The 16,491-nt window shown below is 42.7% G+C and overlaps 1 protein-coding gene across 3 annotated transcripts in view; it reads right to left on the reverse strand.

Annotated features, from left to right (window-relative positions):
- Positions 1–16,491, reverse strand: part of LOC149446178 (zinc finger translocation-associated protein-like) — a 65,577-nt gene that overhangs the window by 3,722 nt on the left and 45,364 nt on the right. For 2 of the 3 annotated variants that reach the window (XM_089652797.1, XM_089652799.1), the window contains one exon: positions 2,648–3,073. In XM_089652797.1, coding sequence (XP_089508923.1) covers positions 2,648–3,073 — 426 coding nt within the window. The remainder of the gene's footprint in view (positions 1–2,647; positions 3,074–16,491) is intronic. The other variant, XM_089652798.1, reaches the window with a different exon arrangement.

Genomic DNA, 16,491 nt, shown 5'->3' on the forward strand with positions numbered 1-16,491 from the left:
TATTTTACAAAAAAATTGGCGTATATATAGTGTTTTTGTTTTCTTTTTTTAATCAGTGTATTTTTTTCCAAAAAATATATATGAATTTTTAAAAAGTGCACATTTCGGCCAAGTGCATTTTAAGATTTTTCATTTCGGTGCACCACTAATACACACACACACTATATTGCCAAAAGTATTGGGCCAGCCCTCCAAATTAATGGATTCAGGTGTTCCAATCACCTCCATGGCCACAAATGTATAAAATCAAGCACCTAGGTATGCAGACTGATTCTACAAACATTTGTGAAAGAATAGGTTGCTCTCAGGAGCTCAGTGAATCCAAGCGTGGACACGGTGATAGGCTGCCACCTGTGCAATAAGTCCATCTGTGAAATTTCCTTGTTACTAAATATTCCACGGTCAGCTGTTAGTGGTATTATAACAAAGTGGAAGCAACTGGGAGCAACAGCAACTCAGCCACAAAGTGGAAGGCCACGTAAAATGACAGAGCGGGGTCAGCATATGCTGAAGCACAACAGTGCGTAGAGAGCTTCATGGAATGGGTTTCCATGGCCGAGCAGCTGCATCCAAGCCTTACATTACTAAATGCAATGCAAAGCGTCAGATGCAGTGGTGTAAAGCACGCTGCCACTGGACTCTAGAGCAGTGGAGGCATGTTCTCTGGAGTGAAGAATCACGCTTCTCTATCTGGCAATCCAATAGACGTGTTTGGTTGTTAATCAGTTTCTGCTGCTTTGGTGTTAATGAAATTAACAACAGGTGCACTCGATGAGCAACAATGAGATGACCCCCAAAACAGGAATGGTTTGACATTTTTTTTCCTACTCATCTTTTCTGACGGTTTTTCACTAGTTTTGCATTTGGCTAGGGTCAGTGTCACTACTGGTAGCATGAGGCGATACCTGGACCCTACAGAGGTTGCACAGGCAGTCCAACACCTCCAGGATGGCACATCAATACATGCCATTGCTAGAAGATTTGCTGTGTCTCCCAGCACATTCTCAAAAGCATGGAGGAGATTCCAGGAGACAGGAAGTTACTCTAGGAGAGCTAGTCCTTAACCCATCAGCAGAACCAATATCTGCTCCTTTGTGCAAGGAGGAACAGGATGAGCACTGCCAGAGCCCTACAAAATGACCTCCAACAGGCCACTGGTGTGAATGTCTCTGACCAAGCAATCAGAAACAAATTTCATGAGGGTGGCCTGAGGGCCCGACGTCCTATAGTGGGCCCTGTGCTCACTGCCCGGCACCATAGAGCTCAATTGGCATTTGTCATTGAACACCAGAATTGGCAGGTCCACCACTGGTGCCCTGTGCTTTTCACAGATGAGAGCAGGTTCACCCTGAGCACGTGACAGACGTGAAAGGGTCTGAAGAAGCCATGGAGAATGTTATGCTGTCTGTAACATGGTTCAGCATGACCGTTTTGGTGGTGAGTCAGTGATGGTCTGGGGAGGCATATCCATGGAGGGACAGACAGACCTCTACAGGCTAGACATTGGCACCCTGACTGCCATTAGGTATTGGGATTAAATCCTTGGACCCACTGTCAGACCCTACACTGGTGCAGTGGGTCCTGGGTTCCTCCTGGTGCATGTGGTGAGAATATGCAGGCAGTTCCTGGAGGATGACAGAATTGATACCATTGAATGGCCCCACACTCGCCTGACCTAAATCCAATAGAACACCTCTGGGATATCATGTTCTGGTCCATCTGACGCTGCAAGATTGCACGTCAGACTGTCCAGGAGCTCATCTGGAAGGAAATACCCCAGGACACCCTCCGTCGTCTCATTGGCAGCATGCCCCGACGTTGTCAGGCATGTATACAAGCACATGGGGGCCATACAAACTACATAGTACCATTTTAAGTTGCTGCAATGAAATTTCAGCAAAAATAGACTAGCCTGCTGCATCATTTTTTTCACTTTTTTCAAGGTGTCTTTGAATTCAGTCCTCTGTAGGATGATAATTTTCATTTCCATCAAACGATGGGGGATATGTTCCTAACACATTACCCAGTCCATATCAGTATAGCAATCCAGGATTATATTTTTGCCCATTGAGATCTGATGTGTTTTCAAAGTGTCCCTTTAAATTTTTTATTTATATACACACACAGTAACTCACAGAAGTGAGTACACCCCTCATATTTTTGTAAAAATTTGATTCTATCCTTTCATGTGACAACACTGAGGAAGTGTCACTTTGCTTCAATGGATAGTAGTGCATACAGCTTGTATAACAGTGTAAATTTGCTGTCCCCTCAAAATAACTCAACGCACCGCCATTAATGTCTAAACTGCTGGCAACAAAAGTGAGTACACCCCTAAGTGAGAATGTCCATTGTTCTGTGCAGTCAAATTCTCTGCTCCTTATGCCATAATGACATACTAAAAAAATGGTGTAGAATGTCTATGATCTTTGGACTGGGCAGCCAAAGGAGCTAAAACCAAGGTATGTCCTGCACTGCAGCTGGGAAATCTTCTGGAAAAGCCACAAAACACATAGAGGCTTTATAAAAAAAAGCAATGTGCAATCTTGCATAAATATAATAAATTACCCTTAGGCTATGGGATGTTGACTGGAATTTGACAGTAAATGATAATGTACCTCCACACACACACGATCTCTCTCCTTACCTTTTATTTCTATACAGATTTCATCATCTCCAGTTTGTTGACCTGATCCTATCCTGCCAGAACTCAGTCTTTGCTCCCACTCTTCAATCACTACTGCCTTCTCTTGATCACTCAAGTAAATGGTATCTGGATGTTTCTGCTGGATGTGCATCTTCACAGTGCTGATTTTTGGGTTTATTAAGGTCACTCCACATACCATACAGATCAAGCCATCCTTACTTGGGGTGTAATCCATTAGGAACTCTAGTTTCCAACGGTCATGTTGGTACTTGCGTGGGTCCTGCGGAACATTACCTTGCACTCTCCCAAAGGCAAATTCCCAAGAAGCACCTTTCCCTTCTGACAACGCTCCAGCCCAGCTAGGCTCCTGCTCCTCATCCTCCACAGCATCACATTCAGATACTTTTGAAGGAGTCACTCCATAATCTACAATGATGAGGGATACAGACAAAGAAAATTGAGTCATGTGGGAATTAGGTGTAGAAGATCTTCAAATTATTTCACAAAATGAATGCTCAATGTGACGGAACATTTTAAAACATGGAGAAAAATTAAGTTTGTGTGCCCTGTAGAAGACAAAAGTGGAATGCAAATCATTAGTTATTTAACCATTTCAATACCAGGCACTTGTACCCCCTTCCTGCCCAGGCCAATTTTCAGGTTTCAGCGCTCTCACACTTTGAATCACAATGCAACACTGTACTCGAACTACATTTTTATAATTTTGTTCACACAACTAGTTTTCTTTTTGTGGTATTTAATCACCACTGGGGTTTTTATTTTTTGCTAAATTAACAAAAAAAGACCAAAAATATTGGGGAAAAAAACACATTTTTCTTTGTTTCTGTTATAAAAGTTTGCAAATAAATAATTGTTTTTCATAAATTTAGGCCAAGATGTATTCATGCTACATTTCTTTGGTGAATATAACCCAAATCAGTATTCATTATTTAGTCTGTAGGAAAGTTATAGAGTTCACAAACTATGGGATATATCTGAAAATTGATCAATCCTGAAGTACTGACAGCCAATCTAATTTTTTGAGGCCCAAAAATGTCAGAACAGTACAGATGTCCCCCAAAGGACCCCTTTTTGCAAAGTAGACAGTCCGACGTATTTCATAAGAGGCATGGCGAGTTTTTAGATGTAATTTGTTTTGTCATAATTTTTTGGAAAATGAAGAAATGAAGAAAAACATTTTTCACAAATACATTTTTACATACTGTCACCAGTGCAGTACAGCATCATCGGTGATCAGAGACACTGACAGGTGACAGTTTGGTAAAAAAAAAAAAAAAAAAGTGAATTTTTTTTTTCATTTACCGTATTTGCCGGCGTATAAGACGACTTTTTACCCCTTGAAAATCTTCTCAAAAGTCGGGGGTCGTCTTATACGCCGGTATACGGCATACTGACACTTTTTAGGGGGGCGGCGCGTTGCCGCCGCCGCCCCCCCCCCCTTCCCCCAATGGAAGGGACACTAAGTACAGGGGTGGGCAGCGGCTGTTTCTTACCTGGTTCCGGTCCCACGACGATCCGGTCCAGGAACCTTCAGTTCGGCCACTGGATGTTCGTGCGGCTGCTCGGCTCCGCCTCCTCACCAGTGATTGGCCGCCAGAACTGTAGCTCAGGAAAGGCACACAGGCGGCCAATCACCGGCGAGGGGGTGGAGCCGAGCGGCCCCGCGAAAATCGAGTGCAGGACCAGCAGGTAAGTGGTCAGTGTAGAGGTGCTGCTGCAACCACATATGCTGGCTGCAGCAGCACCATACGAGAACAGGGTCAGCAAGTGTCAGTGGGAGGAATAGTGCCCATCATTGGTGTCACTGATACCAATGATGGGGCACTATTCCTCCCACTGACACCAACGATGGGGCACTATTCCTCCCACTGACACCAACGATGGGGCACTATTCCTCCCACTGACACCAACGATGGGGCACTATTCCTCCCCCCCACGGACATCAACGATGGGGCACTATTCCCCCCCCCCCCACTGACACCAATGATGGGGCACTATTCCACCCCCCACTGACACCAATGATGGGACACCATTCCTCCCACTGACACCAATGTTGGGACACCATTCCTCCCACTGACACCAATGATGGGGCACTATTCCCCCCACTGATACTAATGATGGGGCACTATTCCCGCCACTGATACCAATGATGGGGCACTATTCCCCCCACTGATACTAATGATGGGGCACTATTCCTCCCACTGACACCAATGATGGGGCACTATTCCTGCCACTGATACCAATGATGGGGCACTATTCCTGCCACTGATACCAATGATGGGGCACTATTCCTGCCACTGATACCAATGATGGGGCACTATTCCTGCCACTGATACCAATGATGGGGCACTATTCCTGCCACTGATACCAATGATGGGGCACTATTCCTGCCACTGATACCAATGATGGGGCACTATTCCTGCCACTGATACCAATGATGGGGCACTATTCCTGCCACTGATACCAATGATGGGGCACTATTCCTGCCACTGATACCAATGATGGGGCACTATTCCTGCCACTGATACCAATGATGGGGCACTATTCCTGCCACTGATACCAATGATGGGGCACTATTCCTGCCACTGATACCAATGATGGGGCACTATTCCTGCCACTGATACCAATGATGGGGCACTATTCCTGCCACTGATACCAATGATGGGGCACTATTCCTGCCACTGATACCAATGATGGGGCACTATTCCTGCCACTGATACCAATGATGGGGCACTATTCCTGCCACTGGTGTGCATTGGAAGAGGGGTAGTCTTATACGGCGAGTATAGCTCAAACACTAAATTTTAGCAGGAAAAGTAGGGGGGTCGTCTTATACGCCCAGTCGTCTTATACGCCGGCAAATACGGTATGTTTGATTACTTTCTTTTTTTAAGATTTTTCTTCCTATTACACTATGCCCAAAGTAGTATAATGTTACCATAGTAACATTGTACTACTTTGGGGAAGTGATCAGTTTTGTTTTGTTGTTTTCTTTTTTTACACAATTTGATTGCTTATAGCAAAGATTTTATTTGCTATAAAACAGGCATTTAACTGAATGAAATCGATTAATTCAGGTTTTTTTGTTGTGATTAGCTGTGATTGGCCACGGCTAATCACATGACACAGATGGGCTGTGATTGGCCCAGCCTGTGCATGTGATCACTGTGACCATTCACAGCAAGACACACTTGTATAAAAAGGATGGCATGAAAGGAAGCCATCCATTGTATACAACTGTCATGTGGCCTACTGTGATTGGTCACAGCAGGTCAAATGATACTGGCAACAGGGCCACAGATCGGCTGTGTCTGAGGTACACAGCCGGTGACAGATCTCACCACAGTGCGGCCCTGCGGGCACGCAAAATACACGATCCGGGAAGGACGTCATACGACGCCCTACCGAAGGGACGAGAGGCTCGCCCAGCCGTCAAATTACTATAGGCTGGGCGGGAAGTGGTTAACATAGCTGTTTTGAAAGAATTTGCAATTTTCTCTTTTGCTTCACATCCAATTCAAATATGCCTTGTATCCAGTGAAGCACATACATTGTCAATGTACAATGCAAAGAAACTTTGGTGAGTCATGCAAGTGTGAATGAGGCCTTACGGTCCACAATCTTTACTTCTCCCTACATAATCAATCGGCCTCAATGCAGCAAAACATTGCCCTCCAGAGGATTTACCCCCCTTCCTGACTAGGCCATTTTTTGCGATACGGCACTGCGTTACCTTAACCGACAACTGTGCGGTCATGCAACACTGTACATAAATTATCTTTATGTAATTTTTTTCCCACAAATAGAGCTTTCTTTTGGAGGTATTTGATCACCTCTGTGGCTTTTATTTTTTGTGCTATAAACAAAAAAGTCCGACAATTTTGAAAAAAAAAACAAACAAAAAAACAAAAACTTTTGCTATTAATAATATACAGGATTTATATAGCGCCAACAGTTTGCTCAGCGCTTTACAATATAACGGGAGACAATACAGCTCAATACAGGAGGGAAAGAAGGGCCCTGCTCTTTGGAGCCTACAATCTAGGAGGGAGGGGCTAATAGTGCAAGAGGTAGTAACTGTGGGGGATGGACTGGTTGGAAGAGTAGAAGATTCCATTATTAGCTGAGGGCAGGATAGGCTTCCCTGAAGAGAGAGGTTTTCAGAGATCGCCTAAAAGTGATCAGAGTAGGTGATAGTCTGATAAATTGGGGTAGAGAGTTCCAGAGGATGGGGGAAGCTCTGGAGAAGTCCTGGAGACGAGCATAGGAGGAGACAAGGGAGCTAGAGAGCAGGAGGTCTTGCGAGGAGCGGAGAGTACGGTTTGGGTGATATTTAGAGACAAGATCGTTGATGTAATTTGGGGCAGAGTTATAAATGGCTTTATACGTTATTGTTAATGTTTTGAATTTTATCCGTTGGGCAATGGGAAGCCAGTGGAGGGATTGGCAGAGAGGGATGGCAGATACAGAATGGTTAGTAAGGTGGATAAGTCTGGCAGCAGCATTCATGATAGACTGTAGAGGGGATAGCCTGCGATTCGGAAGGCCAATGAGGAGGGAGTTACAATAGTCAAGGCGAGATATAACAAGGGAGTGAATAACTTGCTTAGTGGTTTCCGAGGTTAGGAACGGGCGTATCTTGGAGATGTTGCGGAGGTGAAGTCTACAAGATTTGGACAGTGATTGGATTTGGGTGGTGGAAGGACAGATGGGAGTCTAGGATTATACCTAGTACCCTGGGGGGAATGATCATTGTGTTATTGATCTTGATGGAGAAGTTAGGGAAGGGGGCACGGGCGTCGTGAGGACGTCGGTGACGAAACGCCTAGGACAGAGCCTTTAAATGTGACGACAGGACGTTCCCAAGTCGCTGGTACGCCGCATTCGCAGCCAGGCCGGGTCCGTGTTTGTGAACATCATCACGCTGTTTGTGCTGGTGTAGGCTTAGACACTTTTTCTTGTAAGTGTAATATGTTTTATTAAATTGGAGGTTTTATTAAGTACTGCACCATGAGTCTTTATTCCTTTTATTATATCTTGAGTGGAGGTCTGATCATCCTAAAGATTCGGTGGCTGATTTTTGAAGTGGATCCATATGGTATACATTCCCTGCAGAGTATTGCTCCCTGGAGACCAGATATCAAGTTCCTAGTGTTGCCTCATCAGTTTGCAGATCATTGCTCCCAGAGCAGAAAGCGCTGTATGCTGATTTATAATATGATGAGCTTATTGCTCTGGTGAGTTCATTCAATCTATTTGGTGGCGGATTCACTTTGGTGATATTTGTTGAACACTCCTTTAACCGCTTGCCGACCCACCGCAGTGTTTTTACTGCGGCAGGGCGGCACCTGTGCGCACAGCGCCGTCTTTTAACGGCGCTCTGCAAAACAGATCGCGACAGCAGGAGTCCATCACCGGATCCCGGCGGGTCATTGGCCACCGGGTGCCGGCGATTACCGGTAATCACTGACAGATAGCACAGATAGCACAGATGCAGTGTTTACACTGCAGCTCTGCTATTTGACAGTTCAGAGCACGCTGGATCAGCGTGTTCCTGTGAAATACACACCCCTGCCCCCTAGTAAAACACTCCCCTCACACAGTTAACCCTTTCATTTACTAAAAAGGTTAACCCCTTCCTCCCCAGTGCCATTAGTACAGTGTCAGTGTTTTTTTGTTTTTGCACTGATCACTGTATTGGTGTCACTGGGGATGTCAGTGACCCCAAGTCTGTTTCCCCCCAGTGTCAAAATGTCCGCCGCAGTCCCGCCATAAGTCGCTGATCACTGTCATAAATTGCTGATCACCGCCATTATTAGTATAATACAAAAAAAATACCAGTATCTTTCCCGCCATTTGTAGACGCTATAACTTTCACGTAAGCCAATTAATTTACACGTATTGGGTTTTTTTTTTAGCAAAGACATGTCGCAGAATACATTTTGGCAGAAATTTATGACTAAATTTGATTTTTACATTTTTTTACTGGACATGTTTTATAGCAAAAAGTCAAATATATTGGTTTTTTTTTTCTCAAAATGGTCAGCCTTTTTTTTTTATAGCGCAAAAAATACAAACCGCACAGGCAATCAAATACCACCGAAAGAAAGCTCAATTTGTGGGAAAAAAAGGATGTAAATTTAATTTGGGTGCATTGTTGCATGACCGCACAATTGTCAGTTAAAGTAACGCAGCAACGTAACACAAACCGCTTCTGTAACCGCTTCCTGACTGCCCTATAGCAGAAATTTTGCTACAGGGCGGCATGGGTGCGCAAAATCACATTTAAATATATATATATGTGATTTGCACTCCCGTGGTTTTCACGCCCCTCCCAGATAGCGTCAGATTGCCCGTCAGTGCACCAGTCATCACATTTAACCCCTTGATTGCCAGGAGCACGCTCATGTACAATAAGCCTTCATTGCTAGTATAGTGTCTGAACGGGTCAATAGCTTTGATCAGATCAGCACTATACCAGCATTCACATTAGTATAGCGTCCCCAAAAACGCAGCGTTAGCCGGATCAGCCCCGGCACCTGCGTTTAGCCCTTACGCTTACCCCCCCCCCTTCTCCCCCAGCAAGTGCAGTGTCAGTAGGTCACTGTCACTTGATACATTGCACACAAAACCGCAGTGTTCGCAGAATCAGGCCTGATCTCTGTTAGCACTTGCTGGTAAATTTTGATGACTCTCATATGCAGCAGAGTGCCAGTACTAGTGCCACTCTACCTTTTGGTGAACTGGCGAGCACCAGCGGTGTAGTACATCTTGGTCTTTCACATTCCTCCTTGATTTTTGTAGCTGTTTTTTACTGAATATCTGTATGCGTTGATTGTGGATCAAATTTATATGCACAATTTATCGCCGCCAACCAAAATTCAAACCTTGCCAGACCAGTCGCATGGAAACTCATTACGGTTTTCGAATTTAAATTTTTTTTTTTAGACCTAACCCTCAACATGGGCATTACTAAAAGAAATGAATTGCGGTTGTTTTGGTCCGCAGACCCGATTCATCATATGCCGTGTTCTCTGCTGCCATGGCCAGGCATAGATATGAGAGTATAATGTGTTTTATGCATTTCAACAACACGCTCTGTCATCCTCGGGGTAACCCTGAATTTGACCGGCTCCACAAAATTCAGCCCCTCGCAAATCACCTTAACCAAAAATTTGCAGACGTCTATACTCCCCAGCAAAACATCTGTGTTGATGAGTCCCTGATTCATTTTTCTAGCTGCCTTGCATTCAAACAATTTCTCCCCTGCAAGCGTGCCAGATATGGGGTCAAGATGTAGAAGACCTGTGAGAGGACAACAGGCTATACTTATAAGTTTTGGATTTACGAGAGCAAAGATAGTCACGTGGAGCCCCCTGGATGCCCAGGCTACATGGGGAGCAGTGGCAAGATAGTTTGGGACTTGGTGTCATCTTTTTTTCCATATGGGGTACCACTTATATGTGGACAATTTTTATTCAAGCGTGCCACTATTTAGACATTTGTTCAATCTTGGAACTGGCGCTTGTGGCAAAGTGTGACCTAATGTGTGCCCAGCATTAGAAGTGGGTGGATGCAGGGTGGTATATTCTAATGGTGGGCATACCACACATTTTTTCTGGCAGAGATTTCTTCTCATTTTTTCATTCAGCCCACAGGCTGCATACAAAAAAAAAAAAAGAACATAGTATATATACCCAACAAGGACCAGTGATGTACTGGTACATCACTGGACTTTGAATGGTTATACCAGGATGATGCCTACAGCTGCAGGCATCATCCTGGTATCATTTTTTTCAGCCGGCAATCGGCTTTCATGTAAAAGCAATCCTAGTGGCTAATTAGCTGCAGGATTGCTTTTACAAGCAGCGGGAGATAATGCCCCCCCTGCCTTCCATGGCCTTCTCGGGCAGACTTGTGCTATCGGGGGAACCTGAGAATGCAACTGGTGTTTGTGCCAGCTGACCATAGAGCTGATTGGAGACCAGAGTGGTGCCAATCATCTCTATAGTCTTAGAATTCGGAAGCTACAAGCATTTCATCACTTCAGTTTCACAGGATATAAACAGCGCCATTTGTAAATTGGGAAAGCATCTGATCACACCGATTTTGGTTTGATTAGATAATGTAAGGGCAGAGGAGATATCCAGAGTCTGATAGACCGCAGATTTCTCAAAAAAGAATATATGACAATGCCCATTGAAGTTATAGGGGATATTTGCATTCCCTGTTATAGCATTAAAAGTGATTAAAAAAAATAATGTAAAAAGGTACAATGTAAAAATAATTAAAAAAAAAAAAAAACGCCCCTCCCATGCGCGCACACCTCTGTGCACAAGCCTTGACCCTGTGCCGGTATGTAAACAGCAGTTGCACCATGCATGTGAGGTATTGCCGTGAACATCAGATCAAGGGCAGTAATTCTAATATTAGACCTCTTCTGTAAATCTAAAATGGTAGCTTTTAAAGGCTTTTAAAGCGTTGCATATGAATATTAAAAATGTTTTCAGTTTGTCACCATTGCATGGGGCATGCGCAGTTTTAAAGCATGTCATGTTTGGTATCTATTTACTTGGCATACCATCATCTTTTATATTTTACCAAATAATTGGCCAATATATTGTGTTTTTCTGCATTCAAAGTAAACAAAGTGTATTTTTTTTTTAAAAATTGCTTTTGAAAAATCGCTGCACGAGTACTATGTGCCATAAAAAATTGTAGTACCCACCATTTTATTCACTAGGGTAACTGCTTTAAAAAAATATATAATGTTTGGGGGTTTAAATTAATTTCCTAGCAAAAAATACTGATTTTTTTCATGTGAACAAAAAGTGTCAGAAAAGGCTTGATCTTCAGGTGGTTAGAAGAGTGAGTGATGTGTGGCATAAACTTCTAATGCTGGGCATAAAACGCCCCCACCCCCCAAAACGACCTCTTTTTGGAAAGTACACACCCCAAACTATTTGCTGAAAGGCACGTTGAATCAATAGAATTTATTTTTTTACCCCAAGTTTTTGGAAAATGCCAAAAAAAAAAATTTTTTGTTTTTTTTTTTACACAAAATTGTCACTTAAAATGATTTACTGCTCAGACATGCCATTGGTATATGTGGAATTACTCCCCAAAATACATTCTGCTACTTCTCCTGAGTATGGGGGTACCACACGTGAGAGACGTTTTGGCAGTTTAGCCAAGTACAGTACAAAATCCAATAAGCACCTTCAGGCTTTTAAAGGGCTTTATTTCCTCATTACACTTCCAGACTACCTATCACAGTTTCGGAGGCCCTGATATGCCAGGATAGCACCAAACCCCCCCCAAATTACCCCTTTTTGAAAAAGTAGACACCCCAAGGAATTTGATAAAAAGCACGGTAAGTATTTTGCAGATCTTATTTGTTGCCACAAGTTTTTGGAAAATGAAGGAAAAAAAAACATTTTTTCTATTCTTTTTTATATTTCAAAACCTTGTGAGAAAAAATGAGATCTGCAAAATACTCACCATGCATCTTTTTAAATTCCTTGGGGTGTCTACTTTCCAGAAAGGGGTCATTTGGGGGGGTTTGGTGCTATCCTGGCATGTCAGGGCCTCCGAAACTGTGATAGGTAGTGAGGAACTGTAATGAGGAAGTTACGCACCTTCAGGCTTTCAAAGTGGTCATTGGATTTCAGGCTCCTGTATGTGGCTAGGCTCCCAAAAAGTCTCACACACGTGGTATCCCCATACTCGGTAGAAGTAGCAGAATGTATTTTGGGGTGTAATTCTACATATACCCATGGCTTGTGCGAGAAATAAATAATTTAAAATGACAACTTCGTATAAAAAAGCAAAAAATGTTTTTGTCATTTTCCAGAAACTTGTGAACATAAAAAAAAAAAAAAAAATCTTCCATGGACTCAATATGCCTCTCAGCAGATAGCTTAGGGTGTCTACTTTCTGAAAAGGGGTAATTTGAGGGTGTTTGTACTGTCCTGGTATTTTAGCATCTCAAGAAATGTGATGGGCAGTCAGAAAGTAAAAGCTGTGTAAATTCCCTTATCTATACCATAGTTTGTAGATGCTATAACTTTCACACAAAGCAATCAATATACACTTATTGGGATTTTTTTAACCAAAAACATGTAGCAGAAAACATTTTGGCCTAAATTTATGACGAAATTTTAGTTTTTTTGGATATTTTTTATGACCGAAATGAGAAAATATTGTTTTTTTCAAAAAAAAATTTTTTTTCTTCAAAAGTTTTTCTGGTTATAGCGCCAAAAATAAAAAGTGCACAGGTGATCAAATACCACCAAAAAGAAGCTCTATTTGTGTGGAAAAAAAGGATGTAAATTTCATTTATGTACCGCATTGCATGACCACACAATTGTCCGTTAAACTAGCGCAGCGCTGTATAGCAAAAATATGGCGTAAATTGCAGTATCTATACCATAGTTTGTAGACATTATAACTTTCACACGAAGCAATCAATATACACTTATTGGGATTTTATTTTACCAAAAACATGTAGCAGAATACATTTTGGCCTAAATTTATAACTAACTTTGAGTTTACTATATCTTTTTTATAGCTGAAAGTAAAAAATAATGTTTTTCTTAAACATTTTTGGTCTTTTTTTGTTTATAGCGTGAAAAATAAAAAGCGCACAGGTGATCAAATACCACCAAAAGAAAGCTCTATTTGTGTGAAAAAAAGGACGTTAATTTCGTTTGGGTGCAGCATTGCATGACCGCACAATTATCAGTTGAATTAGTGCAGCGCCGAGTAGCAAAAAGAGGCCTGGTCAGGAGGGGGGGGGGGGGTGTAAACCCTCAGGGGGGCAAGTGGTTAATCATCACGCATTATATCACTTTGGACTTTTGTTTAGACTTTATATGATTTATTTATGATATTGAGATATATTTATTTGTATATTTTTATTAGCGCAACCTGTTTTTTTCATAATTTATGCACCCTATATTTATAGGTTAGGTTTTTGTGGCCAATTCGTTTATTTTTTTCCATGGCGCTATTTATATTACTTTATTGCATCCATGCTGATATGTCGCTTAGTAGGTTAGTAATGCAAGAGGAGACTGAAGGGGTGAGGTGAGGGGTAGAAAGATAGATTTGTGTGTCATCAGCATAGAGATGGTACTTAAAGCCGTGAGAGTTTATCAAGTGACCAAGGGAGGAGGTGTAGATGGAGAAGAGAAGGGGTCCAAGGACAGAACCTTGAGGGACCCCTACAGAAAGAGGGAGTGAAGAGGAGGAGGCAGCGTTATAGGAAATGCTGAAGGAGCGCTGCGATAGGTAGGAGGAGAACCAGGAGAGAACAGAGTTTCTGAGGCCAAGAGAGTGGAGATTTTGAGGAGGAGGGGATGGTCAACCGTATCAAAAGCCGCAGAGAGGTCAAGTAGTAAGAGTACGGAGTAGTGGCCATGGTTTTAGCTGTTAGTAGATCATTAGTGAGTTTTAGTAGGGCAGTTTCAGTGGAGTGTAGTGAGCGAAAAACCAGACTGTAAAGGGTCAAGAAGGTTGTTGTCGGTGAGGTGGGAGCTCAGGCGATTGTAGACTAAGCATTCTAAGAGTTTAGAGGTAAATAGCAGCAGGGAGATGGGTCTTAAGTTGTTCATATACAATGGGTAAAATGAGCGCTGCATAAAAAATAGTGATGAACGGTTAGAAGCTGCTGGCATAAAAGGCAAAACCTCAAAAGACCTCCTTATAAAATGCTTAAACATAAAATGTGCAGCGCTAAAAGCAGGATAATAAATTATAAAATACAGTATACATGATATACATATTCAGATGAACAATAAGAAGCTTAGTGCGGAGACCGAATGATGTAAAACTATGCTACATATCCTGAAAGACAAAGCAAAGTGTATATGGTGACAATGGTGCCAAAGTCAATCTATCTGTTGGTATAGCAAAATGATAAGAGAAATCCATGACATTTGTGGTATAGAGAATGAATGATGATTGCACTAACCAGATAGCGCAATTGATTGCTCGTTGGAGTAAACAAGACCTACTCCTGGTCACTGGATCCAAGACACTGCAACAGGAATGGTCATCAGGTCAGCAACCTCCAGATACTCTGTGTCATCTCCAGGTATTCCGTCATCGGCCACCAGAGGGATGTTACACGCTCTCTTATATCAGGAATCACCTTGGGGGGCTCGTAGAATAAACAAGCCCAGGAGAGAGGTATCCAATAGTGCAGTATTTTATTTCAAAAGGTGCAATATAAAAACAAGTATTCAACTTACATAAATTTCCAAGATGGCCAAGATTTGACAAAGTGTATTTACACGAAACGCGTTAGAGAGGTGCCCCCCACATAGTCCCTATGTTTGACCGGCGGCCATCTTGGAAATTTATATAAGTTGAATACTTGTTTTTATATTGCACCTTTTGAAATAAAATATCTACACTATTGGATACCTCTCTCCTGGGCTTGTTTATTCTACGAGCCCCCCAATGTGATTCCTGACACGAGAGTGTGCAACATACCCCTAGTGGCTGATGACGGGAGGTGATTCCTGATATAAGAGCATGTAACATCCCTCCGGTGGCTGATGACGGAATACCTGGAGATGACACAGAGTACCTGGAGGTTGCTGACCTGATGACCATTCATGTTGCAGTGCCTCGGATCCAGTGACCAGGAGTAGGTCTTGTTTACTCCAACGCGCAATCAATTGCGCTATCTGGTTAGTGCAATCAACATTCCTTCTCTATACCACAAATGTCACGGATTTCTCTTATTTTGCTATACCAACGGATAGATTGACTTTGGCACCATTGACACCATATACACTTTGCTTTGTCTTCAGGATATCTAGCATAGTTTTACATCATTTGGTCTCTGCACTAAGCCTCTTACTGTTCATCTGCATATATATATATATCATGTATTCTTAAGTTGTTCAGGTTGGTGGGGTCCAGGGAGGACTTTTTAAGTATGGGAGTGATGTGCGCATGCTTTAGAGGGGAGGGGAAGGCACCAGTAGAGAGGGAAAGATTGAAGATGTGAGTGAGGGAGCATAGGATGGAAGAAGAAGGTGACCGTAGTAGTTGTGAGGGGACAGGATCCAGGGGGCAGGTGGTGAGACGGACTTTTGAGAAAACCTTAATGACCTCTTCGGTAGTAGCAAGGTTAAAAGAGGAAAGTGTTGAGGGAGGTTTAGCATAAGGTATGCTAAGTGGGATGGATGTCGGTGCAGTGGCGATGCCCCTATGAATTGCGTCAATCTTGTTTTTGATTTACAATCTCGTGAGCAGTGAGTGAGGTACTGGGTGGAGGTGGAGAAAGTCGAGAGTTAAAAGTAGAGAAGAGATGACGATAAAACATATCCAATAAAAAATTTTTTTAAAAAGCTAATTTCTTCATAAACTTAGGCCACAATGTATTCTGCTACATGTCTTTGCTAAAAAAAAATCCCAATATGCGTAAATAATTGGTTTACATGAAAGTTATAGCGTCTAGAAATGGCAGTATATATACTGGAATTTAATTTTTTTTTATGCTGGTAATGGCAGCAATCAGCGACTTCTAGTGGGACTGCGGCAGGCATTCTGACACTAGGTGGGAACTGACTGTCACTGACATCCCCAGTGACACGAATACAGTGATCAGTGCTAAGAAATAGCACTGACAGTACTAATGACACTGGGCAAGAAGGGTTTGTGTTTTACTAGGGAGACATACTGTTTTGTATCTCTCTGCTGTGCAGAGAGATACAAAACAGCATGTCCAAGCTGACAGGATCGAGACCTGTGTTTACACACAGGTCTCTCCTGTCAGCTTTGCCCACCGATCGGGAATCGCCGACCGG

The sequence above is a fragment of the Staurois parvus genome, unplaced genomic scaffold (genome assembly GCF_062004578.1).
Source record: "Staurois parvus isolate SC_StPar_1 unplaced genomic scaffold, SC_StPar_1.0 ptg000694l, whole genome shotgun sequence".
Classification (NCBI taxonomy): Eukaryota; Metazoa; Chordata; class Amphibia; order Anura; family Ranidae; genus Staurois; species Staurois parvus.